General features: G+C 47.3%; 5 protein-coding genes across 5 annotated transcripts; 1 reads left to right on the forward strand and 4 right to left on the reverse strand.

Annotated features, from left to right (window-relative positions):
* Positions 1 to 7: 7 nt before the first annotated feature.
* Positions 8 to 3,231, reverse strand: FSUBG_3755 (uncharacterized protein; the record flags this gene model as incomplete). The annotated part of the gene is made up of 4 exons (XM_036681670.1): positions 8 to 104; positions 496 to 2,982; positions 3,036 to 3,149; positions 3,200 to 3,231. 4 exons carry the CDS (start codon positions 3,229 to 3,231, stop codon positions 8 to 10), a joined length of 2,730 nt encoding a protein of 909 aa, XP_036540684.1.
* Positions 3,232 to 3,938: 707 nt separating this feature from the next.
* Positions 3,939 to 5,701, reverse strand: FSUBG_3756 (uncharacterized protein; the record flags this gene model as incomplete). The annotated part of the gene is made up of 3 exons (XM_036681671.1): positions 3,939 to 5,331; positions 5,376 to 5,480; positions 5,532 to 5,701. 3 exons carry the CDS (start codon positions 5,699 to 5,701, stop codon positions 3,939 to 3,941), a joined length of 1,668 nt encoding a protein of 555 aa, XP_036540685.1.
* Positions 5,702 to 6,336: 635 nt separating this feature from the next.
* Positions 6,337 to 7,269, forward strand: FSUBG_3757 (5 5 P-1 P-4-tetraphosphate phosphorylase 2; the record flags this gene model as incomplete). The annotated part of the gene is made up of 2 exons (XM_036681672.1): positions 6,337 to 6,444; positions 6,499 to 7,269. The coding sequence occupies 2 exons, from the start codon at positions 6,337 to 6,339 to the stop codon at positions 7,267 to 7,269; spliced, it is 879 nt and encodes a 292-aa protein (XP_036540686.1).
* An 82-nt stretch (positions 7,270 to 7,351) lies between these two features.
* Positions 7,352 to 9,038, reverse strand: FSUBG_3758 (uncharacterized protein; the record flags this gene model as incomplete). Its single annotated transcript, XM_036681673.1, has 5 exons — positions 7,352 to 7,987; positions 8,034 to 8,071; positions 8,120 to 8,190; positions 8,239 to 8,799; positions 8,851 to 9,038. The coding sequence occupies 5 exons, from the start codon at positions 9,036 to 9,038 to the stop codon at positions 7,352 to 7,354; spliced, it is 1,494 nt and encodes a 497-aa protein (XP_036540687.1).
* A 1,097-nt stretch (positions 9,039 to 10,135) lies between these two features.
* Positions 10,136 to 10,768, reverse strand: FSUBG_3759 (uncharacterized protein; the record flags this gene model as incomplete). Its single annotated transcript, XM_036681674.1, has 1 exon — positions 10,136 to 10,768. The coding sequence occupies one exon, from the start codon at positions 10,766 to 10,768 to the stop codon at positions 10,136 to 10,138; it is 633 nt and encodes a 210-aa protein (XP_036540688.1).
* Between the last annotated feature and the right edge of the window lie 741 nt (positions 10,769 to 11,509).

Below are 11,509 nucleotides of genomic sequence, written 5' to 3' on the forward strand. Positions count from 1 at the left end.
TACTCTTTTAGCCCTCTTGTCGCTTCTCAGTAAACGATCTTTGCTGATGAGCGAGACCTTCGATGTTGCGCACGACTGTTATTGAGTTCAGCGGCTGTTCAAGACTGGGAGGATAATAGATCAAAGATACTCGTCGCCGACGATCCATATATATAGAATTAATTATAACTTTAATGCCATACCAAAACCGTCACAACAACAATCGCTAAAAATGCTGCAAAAGAACAAAGCATGTGGCCTCGTTTCAGTGAATAGACTCTCAATGATCAACTCCAGATATCCATACCTCTCGAAAAGGGGTTGATAATTATGATGATCTTTTACAATCCCAAGATTCCCAGCTCAATGCGCCTCATTCGACACATATTGTTTACGCTTAGTCTGATGGATCTTCCGTGCAAGTCGGACTCATAATCGATGGTTCTACCTATATCTAGAGGCAGTTGAGGTTAGCTTACGACCCGACTATCATTGTATAACAAATGCATAACATACCTTGGTTTCTTGTGTCGCATATTCTGAGGATTATCCCCAATCTTTGGTACCTTGATCCGCTGAACAGCCACAACCACGATATCTTCGCTAACATGGTTTCTCCCATTCGAGTCTAGGAAGAACTTGATCCCTAGCGTGTGACTCTCTTTGCTCTGAAGGTCCAGCTCAACAAAGTGTTCGCCATCGCAGAACCCCCACTTCTGACTCTCGGATTCTTGAGCCACGAACTGTAGACCAGTCAACACGCCGATTTCGTTAACCCATACACGAAGAGCCTTCAAGTAACCGCCGTAAACGTGCCATTTGTCTGGCTCATAGTGGGGTATATCTTCGATCTCTTGTTCGAAAGAACCTCCATGTATACAAGCGCACCGGTCCTGCTTCTTGACGCCTTTTTCGTGCTCTGGTGAGTCTATGGGGAACGGTCCGAAGAACATTGGTTCATGGGCCTCTGCGTACTCGAAAGCCATTGAAGTCATCATGAGCAGCTTCGTCGTCGTGCTATGACACATCGTGATAGAGACAGTTTCGAGTGGTTTTGAGCAGTCGAGCCACGTCACAACTGCCTGTGGACTTGGCACGCCGACGCCGGGGTAGCGCAGTCTTTCGATCCATCTTGTCATGCCATGGATCTGCCCAGCTCCCTCGATTGGGAATCTTGTCTGTGGACGCTCGGGGACCCAGTAATGACCCAGAATGTTATCCTTATCCTTATCCTCGCGCTCTTCTCCTAGATTCACGGAACTAAAATCGAGCGTCAATACGCCAAAGGACGTCAGTGAGCTGTTTCGGTCGTCAGACCATCGGCAATTGAAACCCTCGATAGACTGCATGTTTAAGCCTTCTTTGGCAAGGCCTATCTCGTCTGGTCCAGGTCTTCCAACGATGAAATGCTGTGTTTTATCCGTTACCAAGCGTATGCCCTCAATTTTGTCTTTGCCCGTGATGTAGCATTTCGTGATTCGCTCATCGCTATCCATGAAGAAGTAGTGCATGGCAGTGGCAACGCCGATAGATCGCCGAACTGTTTTTGTCTTGTCCTTGTATTGAAAGAGGACTTCGAACCCACGAAACTGAGCATCCACCCCAAGAATGAATTTGTAGTCCCAGTCATCACCGCGCGGCTTGGTGAGCATCAGTGTCTCTACAGGCGTTGGCATCAAGGGATCCAGTCGAACTGGGTAAGTAGGCCAGATTTCGGGGCGAAGAGGGATCCAGCCTCTCCAGAGGAAGTTTGCGATTCTAGGATCGGGTCGAAACATCTTTGTCACTTCCAGTCCGTCTAGGTCATCGGGGTATTCCACCCCGATCCGGCAATAGGCAGACCGAGGTACCTTTTCTTGAGGCTGTTGCAGAAGAACCAGGCTTTCCACTCCTTTCCCCGTATTCCATGAAGCGCCAATGCCAACCACAGTATGCCACGGCTTGGGAACGAGAACTCGGACGTCTCCCACAGGTTCACCGAACGAAATGAAGTCGTCGTATAGGAACGCAAACTTAATCCCTACAATCACCCGTCGCCAGACCAAGGGTATCTGTACAGGCACTTCCTTCGTTACGATGAAAATTCCTGCTAGCCAGTTATCTGAGGGGATCTGTGCATCTTGAGTCCTGTGGAATGGAGCCACTGATCCTAAGGTCCTGGCCGTGTTTGTGTTGGGATCGTAAACTCCAATACCAGCAAGTCTCTTTCTGGCACTCCAATAGACCCTAATCACAGGCTCGGCTTTCTCGAGGTCTTTCATCTCCTTGATGAGACTGACGCTGCCATAGACTTTTTTGGAGTGTCGTTTGGTGTAGCCTGGGAATGTCAACAGTGGCATGGGACTCGCGATCGCGCCCCGGAGAATCTTATCAGCCTGCTTGGTATGTTTAATGAAAGGCCACTGCCCCCTCGTCTCCGCCTCCATCTTGTTCGCCGACTGGCCGCGTGTCGAGCACTCCTCCAAAATTCGAGTACATACACCCCAGATTCGACACCGATTCTGGAGATGCATCCTGACTGGAAGTGAGAAGTCTCCCTCCTTTAGGCGGCCATTGCCGAGAGCGACGAGATTCTGGTAGTATAGGGCCATATCCATTGACAGCTTGTGCGAGCGGAGCGCAAGAATGTACTTTGCCCATGGCATATCATCGTAGATTCTTGTAGGAGTCAACCTTTCGCCATTGAGTATGTGCGGAGTACCTGACCCAGATCTTCGCGAGTTTCTTTTAAGCTCGCGCCCCACAAACTTGGGATCATCAGAAATGCGGTTTGGTGATGCGAACGAGAAATCATAGACGGTGCCGACCACAGTGTGTCTTGGGTTGTCATATTCGAACGCCAGTTTACTGCGATAGGCGCTGTCAACACGAGGGCAGTGGCTTTCAAGGGTGTCATAAAGAGCTGAGAGATCGACGTCTCGCGGTTCATAAGCGTCCGCTAGCACCTTGTAGCAATCGACGTGAAATGGCGCTGCAAATGCCTGAGGCCCTTCGCAGTCGTACCTAAGTGTGAGTAAGCATCAACTGTAAGCCAGTGATAGTAATGAGATACTTACACTGTTACGAGTCGGGAGTCGAATGCTTCGCCATGATTAGCAACTTCATCATCATCACTGACATCAAAGATGTAGTCCCGATGATGCCGTGCTTTCTCAATTATAAAAGTCCTACTAGTATTAGACCAGCAGAAATCATCGGAGGTTATAACTCTGGCTCTTACTCTTGTGTTTCGGGGTCTCGAGCAATGATCATAAATTCCCCCATCCACGCTTTATCGATATCGTGTCCCGAGTCTCTGCCATGGCCGACATCACGCAAGGGGAATTGATTTTGCCGATGTTTGTCATATATGGACGCATAGCACAATGCGCATTGGATAATGCACCGGCCCATGATACGTGATGTATTGAGATTGAGGGTGTGAAGTTGTGATGACCAGCATTATTGCTTACCATTATATTTCTCAGGGGGCAGCAAAGTGTAAATAAATTGCCAGGGAGACTGTTTATGGCTAGTGGCAGGGGGACCGCTATGCCTTTTAGGGCGACAATTTCTAGGGATACGATCCACAAATTTTCAGTGAACGTGCATGATGTGACTAGGGATGATGCGACACTGAGGACAAGACGCGGCTTTGCGAGCAACGCCAATTTTCACGACAATCAGTTTGGAAGAACGTTCGAGTTTTGTAAAGACTTGAGAGGAAGATAGGTTGATGACAGAAGGTGTGATACGTGCGTGGCAGTGATCAGTTCGCGCCCGGGTATATCTAGCTCAATGAACTGGATTCCCAAGTAGCCGACGTCGGCATCTAATAATAACAAATGTCTGGCTTCTCTTAAGCATAGTATTACAAGGTAAAAGATACTTATTTGGCTTACCCGTCACCAACTCCGTAAAGACTAGTGTAAAACTCCCCCTCCCCCTACCCCTCTTCCGTCATCCTCTCATATCAAATGCTAGTCTTCAGCAAAGTAAATGCCGAAAGAGGCCAGCTTGGCGTCAGGAGAATCGCGATCTGACCATTGGCAGAATATCCCAGTCAGCCAACCCCTTCCCTCATCTTCTTCTCTCGGATACGCTATCTCATCTTTACCAGGCTTTCCGGCCGCGATCACTTGACCCTGGGTGCTGAAAAAACGTAAACCGACGGGGATGTTGTGCTTCATGGTCACATAGCATTTGATGATCCTGTCAGGGACGGCCAATGACTTGTCGAAGTATAGGTACTGCATGGCCGTGCTCCGGGGACCAATGCAATGACTCCATTTTCGTCCATTTTCTTCCAAGTGAATCTCGAAACGCTGCATATCAGCGTCGACCCCGAAACGAACGGCATTCTTCAGATCGCTATCACGGGCGGCAAGGGTCAGAGTCTCCGTGGAAGAGGCTTCGATGGGAGACTTGTTCCTCAGCTCTTTCGGCTCACAGGGCCAAGGCATGCTACCTTTTATAGGCCTTCTGAAGAAGTCCATGGAGGGCATGCTCGCAGGTACTGAGCTGGCCGTCCTGGATCTTGTGGCTTCGGGTGAGGAGGTTGCCTCGGGCTTTTGTACGCTGCGCTGTTGGGAGTGAGGCAAATACTCCGCTACGATCTTCGAGCATAATTCCCAAAGGCGACGACGATTGTGCAAGCCCCGCAGTGTATCTCGATATTCGGGAGCATTGAACCCCCGACCACCGCCTAGGTCAAAGATGGCCTTGCAAAACAAGAACCTATCAACGTGGCGCCGCTCGATCTCGTCCTTAGACGGGAGAAACTCGCGTATCCAGGCGAATTCCCTGATAAACTTGTTTTCCCATTCCGTGTCAGGAATATCCCTGTGCACGGAATATCGGCTTAGCCCCGCCTGCCGGTTCTGCCTGTCTCGTTTGTTTCGTTGCGGGCCTTGGTGGGTTTCATATTGCGACCTTGTTCTCTGCTGACTGTGATACGGAGCGGCTCTGTAGGACTGATATGGCCCAGTCGAGGCGTTTTGGGAACGATCTCGACTAGAAGATGGCCCAGTTGGGACGTTAGAGGCTGGTCGATTATTTTGTACATTCGACCTGTTAGCTTTCCTTAGAACGTGCTCAACAATGGAGGTTACGTTCTCGGTGGAAATTGGTGATGCGATAGCGTACTCTATCCCTGGGGCAGTACCCCACTCATCGCTCTGATATCTTTTCACTTTGCCATAGTTAAAGTCCAGTGCATTCGGTGGTCCGTAGGACCTTGGGAGATGAGATGTTAGAACTCGATAAAGGGCCGCGTTGTCAATCTTTAGCGGCTTGACAACCTTTCCGAGAAGTTCGTAGCAGTCTACATGAAAAGGAAACACTAAGGGGTCTTGACCTCCGATATCATATCTCCTGAAGTCAGCACAATGATAGCTGTCTGTGTGCATGAAACTTACACCGTCATCATGTTCATATCTTTTCGAACTATCCTAGCGTTCTCCTCGAAATCGACGTTAAAATCGTTCGCTTCCTCCTGCTCAGCACGAGGCACAATAAAGACCCTAGGCTCATTAGATGATAGATACTTACGGGATGGCGCCAGGGTTGTTTACCTTCCTGACTTGGGGTGCTGCGTGATAAGCCTGACATTGTCCAACCAGTCACTGTCGTCATCAGAATCGAGGCTAGGTTCAGACAAATAATCAGTAAATGGCTCGGCTGAGTGACTAGATGTTGGACCGCCGCAGATGGCGCAGTAAATAGACGTCGAATATCCGGACATGATGGCGATGAGGGGAAGAGGAGGTGGTCCCTATGGCGTGAACTTAAAATAGGTTGGTGGCTTTAATAAGACGCGAAAGTCATAACACGCACTACAAAGTCCTGATCGGGTAGTCAGAAATGATTGAGCACTACTGTTAGCGTCTCACCGGCAAGCACCAGCTTTCAATCAACGCAATTACATGCTTTTTCTGTCTGGTACCCCCTACCCCAACCAAGTCCCAGACACTGACAAAAAGCAATTCCCTTCTGTGAGATGGGTACATTAAACACGGGTTGTCAGACACAAAATTGTATGGTTGCGTATCCAGGAGCAAGAAATCACAGCGCGTCTTACTAATCGTATAGACTGGCGTGAAGTGATTTGTTCCGGTGCACCCGAAAGTTTGATATCTTGGCTATCCAAGCCCTTTGGGGCTGCAGAGTGAGCATTTTTGTCGCCTAGGCATTTGGCATTGGTGGGATTGCTCACAGCCCTGCAATTTAACAATGAACTAGATAGAGAAATGAGCCATGATGATGACGGGAGCAACATGCAACATGAGCTCGGTGTAAATATAACCCGGTGTATTATTTCGCGACAAGGATTACTGGTTGGTTCATGGTCAGAACTGTCACCTCCCTTCAATACCAAAGATGGACAGATCAATCGTCGAGGCCAAGTTCGACAGCCTTGTCGAAGCAGGACTAGTGTTTTATGACCAAGGACAAAAGCTCATTGAGTATTTGGATGAAGGATTGAAGGTATTACTCTATCGACTGCCCAGCCTCGCGTCATACTGACAATTTTGACCGCAGTTTCAGTTCCTTCTCACTTCCGCTCTGGCGAAGAAACCCACCATTGAAACAGCTGGAGCACAAAACCAGCACGACAACGACCCGTCCCAGCCGAAGCGAGACGGGAGTGACATTAACACCGCAGGTTATGAGATCTGTGACGTTGGCAGCACGCATGTCCTGGTTGCCAATAAATTCTGCTTCGCTAGGCCTCACTTGATGCTCCTGACTTCAGACGGTCACCAAAGGCAATACGAGGCTCTAAACAGAGACGATTTGACAGCAGCATGGAGTGTTTTGAGCACCATGGGTGACGACTATGTTGCGTTCTTCAACTGTGGCCGAGATGGAGGATGCAGTCGACTGCACAAGCACATGCAGCTGATTCCCATGCCAAACTATAACTTTGCGTCTTTTCTCAATTCCGATGATACCGAAGAGCCTGGGGTTCCATTTCGATGGTTTTTTCATCGCTTCGGACACTCGAAGCCCGGCGTAGACGACCTGGTCACCATTTACAACGACCTTGTTAGAAAGGCCACAGAAGCTGGCCAAGGACAATCTGAAAATGCCAATAACGCACCCCCAGACGCTGCAGTCCCGCACAATTTCTTGCTTACACAGAGATGGATGATGTTACCCCCCAGGCGAAGAGCGGCTGTCAACGGAGAGGCTGGGGCGAATGCTATTGGGATGATGGGCGTCATCGCTGTTGCAACACGAGACGAGATCGAGAGCTGGCTCAGAATTGGACCAGCTACAGCCCTCGCAGAGCTTGGGTTTCCAAAGTAAAAGGTCTTCAGTATAGCAGAAGAGGCACTTTTGTAATTAGATTTAGAGTTTCCTGTTATCGTTACCACTTATATCGTTCCCGTCACTTAGCTTCCCTCGCCAGCAAACCACTCCCAGCCCCTTCATCAGCACTGACACTCACGTAGCTCCCCGAAGTCGTCGTGGCCTTCCTCTCATTCAGAAACCCATTCTTCTCAACAACTTGAACAAGACCTCCAATACATCCTTGACACGTCTGCATCTGCGACGTAGACAACATGGTTCCGGCAATCCAGTTATAAATCACCCACGCCGCTTGCAGAAACACGAGATCTGCTAGAAGGATAGCTAAAAGCATAACACCTGGATTCTTACTCTGCGGCACAGAACAGAGATACTGCGAGACTATCGTAGCGTTTTTACTGCCCAGCGGTCCCATTTTACTGGCAAACATATCGTAAGTTTCGTTCAGAAGAACAAGGTTCTTATCTGTTGGTGGAAGTGATGTTCCTGGCTTTGGAATTTGCGCATAGCGCGTAGCTTGGCCTGTTAATGATGAGTCGTTCAGAAATGACCCATTTTTGCGATTCGGGTCATCTGGTGGAAGGATGGCGTATTGAAGGTTCTTCTCATCCAGAAGTAGGTTAGGAGCGTTCTTGTTTCCTAGGTCAACGGCGATGAGAGAGTGAAGAATCCGTGTGTAGTGAAGACTTTCCCAAACAACTGGGACAAATTGGTTCTATGGTATGTTAGTATAAGAAGTCAGTTTGTCAATATCGACATACCTTTGGGTCTGTCTTGATAAAAGAGGTGTCGTTGAGAGCTGCGGGTCATAAGTATAAGAAATGTTTAGTAGGGAGAAGAAACTCACGTTCGTTTTGTATGAACCCATCGGAGGAAAGAAACCATCCAGCGAGGTTGAATAGCTTGGGATCCCGAATGCTGAGTCTCGTTACAATATGAATATAACATTCTTGGGGACTTGCTTACTCCTTAATAGTCGGATTCGTCGTGAACGTGATCCCTCCCGTCATCCAATATGAATCATCTCCCAGATCTTGGGTCTGCGACATAGTTGACAGAATGCCGGTAAAATAAATGTTCAGCAATCTCGTTCCCCACCAGGTACTTGCATGAGTCTTATAGTCATCTTCAATAACATAATTATATATATGATCACTCTGACCAGTGTATTCAACACCAAGAGTGATGTTAACTAGGCCTTCACTAGTCATGACATTGCAAGAGGCTGTAGCATCAGTGAAAGTCGTGATCCAAGAAAGCCACCAGCTATTTGACGCTCTGGCGTCTGATTTCCGGAGATTAATGTCGACTTTTGTGAGGTAGCAATTTTCAAGAGTATTGTTCAAGTAAGCAATTGAAGGATATGTCTTTCGAAAGTCTGAGTCATTGTCTGATGAGGTCAGAGCCTTGACGGAATATTGGAAGCCTAGGTTGGTGGAGAAAACCCGATCACCAACAGATAGTATCTTGGGTTGGCATTTGACCTTCATGTTATTGTCCCAGTTCAAAGGTGCTTTCATAAACCATCTGCATACGCCTGTTAGAATGCCACCTGGAGCAGGAGTATTTAGTTCTTACCGAATTGATTGAGTTGTTGTGCCATTAGGATCATCAGTGAAGATCGGCTTCAGGTAAAACGCACTCGACGCTAGATTAATGATTGTAAACAGTACCACCAATATCAAACCGCCCCCAATAGCCACTGGAGTAAACCATCGGAACGGATACGGTCTAGTGATGGGATATGAGAACCACGAAGAATGCATCGTGGCAGTTAGGCAACTCTGCCCTGGTAATTCTGATGCCCAGAAATCAGGAAATGTGGGCATTTATCTACCTCAAACCCAGTCCAACCATCGTAACATGAAGGATCATGATCCCTGCGATGGCTGACTTCGGAGGTGCAAGGTAAGCCTTTGAGGCTCGGCAATCTCCACATCCGATTGGACAAGACGAGCCAAATTTAGCACGAGAAGTCCTCGCGTCGCACTTTGGCCAACTGCTCAGCCTTCTTTTGCTGCATTCCTCCTGCAGCTAAGATTGATTAGCGTTTCATTGCTACTTGCTATCAACTGTTTAGTAAAGCTTGACATGCTCTCAGTTTTTCTTGGGCCAAGGACTTCCTTAGCATTTTTTTCTGTAGTTACCACGAAATGACTGCGGAGATAAGAAGCACAGCCACAGGATAACCGCAACAACGAACGCCTTTATAATATTTTCCAAATAACTTATTGAATCTTTATATCCAGAGCTAATGATTCAAAACTGTTAGATATCTAAGCCGTAAATCTTTCTTAGGGTTGCCTTAAAGCTTCATACTACTAAAATGCTTTGAAAATGCTACTTCATATATGTTGCTGTCCTACTTGATTATTGATCATAACACGAGCTATATCAGCAGGTTTCTTTCCCTTCGATGCTCAAGGTTGATTGAAGACTCCCTCGCCGCTTCAATCCCAGCCATCCAGAGACCTCAACGATGTAGACATTGACCAACTATGAGTTAGGTTCCACGTTAATATTCTGCTGTGTTTAACCAGAAAACCCCACTGTCATAAATCCGTCATCTACCCTGTTGTCTGTAGGGATTTCTCTTATATTAGATACTTACTACTGTAAAACAAGACTTAGCTATCCTCATTTACTCACGTTTACAGCTCTGAGATTCGATAAATGCCCAGGAGGTATCGTCACTGCTTTTGACTACTTCACGCGCACATGAAGCCTTAGCGTTTTACTCGGAATATTGTATATTGCTATGTTGAGCCAACTTAACTATAAGTAAGCCCGAACTTATTCCCTATGGTCCCCAATTTCAAATCATGCAAACGCCTCCTAGCATACTAACTTAGAATATGATGTCTTACATGCAACGTCCATACTGATCCATCCACTTGATCTCCGCATTAGGTGAAGAGTCAACCAGTCTCCAGCAAACAACCGTGTATCCAACTCGCTCAATAACACTAAAGTCCGGCTTCATACATTGGAAGATGTACGCAGGGGTAGTAGTGATCTTCAACTCCTGAGGCTCTTGCTCATCAAACATGTGAACCAGACCAAAGCCGCTCTGACCCCGAGCAACAAAGTCACTTTGCACAGCAACGACCTGAAGACAAAGGGATTCCGGGTGGTTGTACCAATCCGCTTCATCCAAGATGCCCCAGTGATTGCAGGGCTGCCCAAGCTCACAGTCCTGTGGAATCGAATGGTAAATCATAAAGTTTCTAGCAACCGGGAAGTGAGCAGCTTGCTGAACTTTGCCAATGAAGGTGCGAGAAAAGGCTTGCCGGATTACAGGCTTCTCCTTGACTGCAGCATATCTTGGGTCGGCCTTAAGATATGCCTTGCTGAGGCGTGGGGTCTCGTCATAGGTTCCATCGGGAAGAAGGCGACGGGGTGCTCGAGTTGCATCCCAGTCACTGATAAGCGCCTCATCACGGTCGACGAGTCGTCCTAGGTTGGAAATGGTACGGGCAGCTTTAGCAGAATCCATTAGTATTGATGGGATTTCGCAAGGTGAAGTAAACTGAGAAGTTGATTATTTCTGAGAATGGCTGCTATTGGTGAAAAGAGAGCTCTGTCGCAAGATTGCTAAAGGTTGGTCGTAGGTATAAGAGGTATAGCAACTCTTGTAGTCAACGTCGTAATTGCTTTGTTGTTGTGAGCTGATGAGGAATGAAGTGCATCTCTGGGGGACGGACTACCTACTTATAGAAATAGAGGATGTGATGTTCTGAAGCAAATAATGAACAGCCTGCTGTTCATGAGTAAGCGATGGACGGGGTTATCTAGAACCGTATTAATGTTGAGGGGCTGAAGGCATATGTTCAGCTGCACATGCAATTCCACTCGCTCTGATCATTAATTATCTCTGTTTAGGCTGTTTAACTGACTGGTTTGAGATAAACCTTGGTAAACCGCGAACAAAAGCAGAAAGACGGATACTTCTCTACATACCGTTTCAAACAAAGCTCAGTTCCAATGTCTGGGATCTCAAAATCATACCTTGAACAAGGATCTAAATCGGTCCAGCTGCGAAAGAACAGGGGACTAGTAACTGTGGCGGTTACTGTAAGTGATTGTGGTATTTCCAAGTATTTACTATAGAGTGGTTACCAGGCGTTCTTATGTATATAACAGTGACTGACACTGATAGGACGGAAATCATAGATCACAGGGGTCATAATACATTTAGACTCTTATTAGAACTTGATTACTACTTAAGTTTTAGAAC

The sequence above is a fragment of the Fusarium subglutinans genome (assembly GCF_013396075.1).
Source record: "Fusarium subglutinans strain NRRL 66333 chromosome Unknown NRRL66333_c0000032, whole genome shotgun sequence".
Taxonomy (NCBI): Eukaryota; Fungi; Ascomycota; class Sordariomycetes; order Hypocreales; family Nectriaceae; genus Fusarium; species Fusarium subglutinans.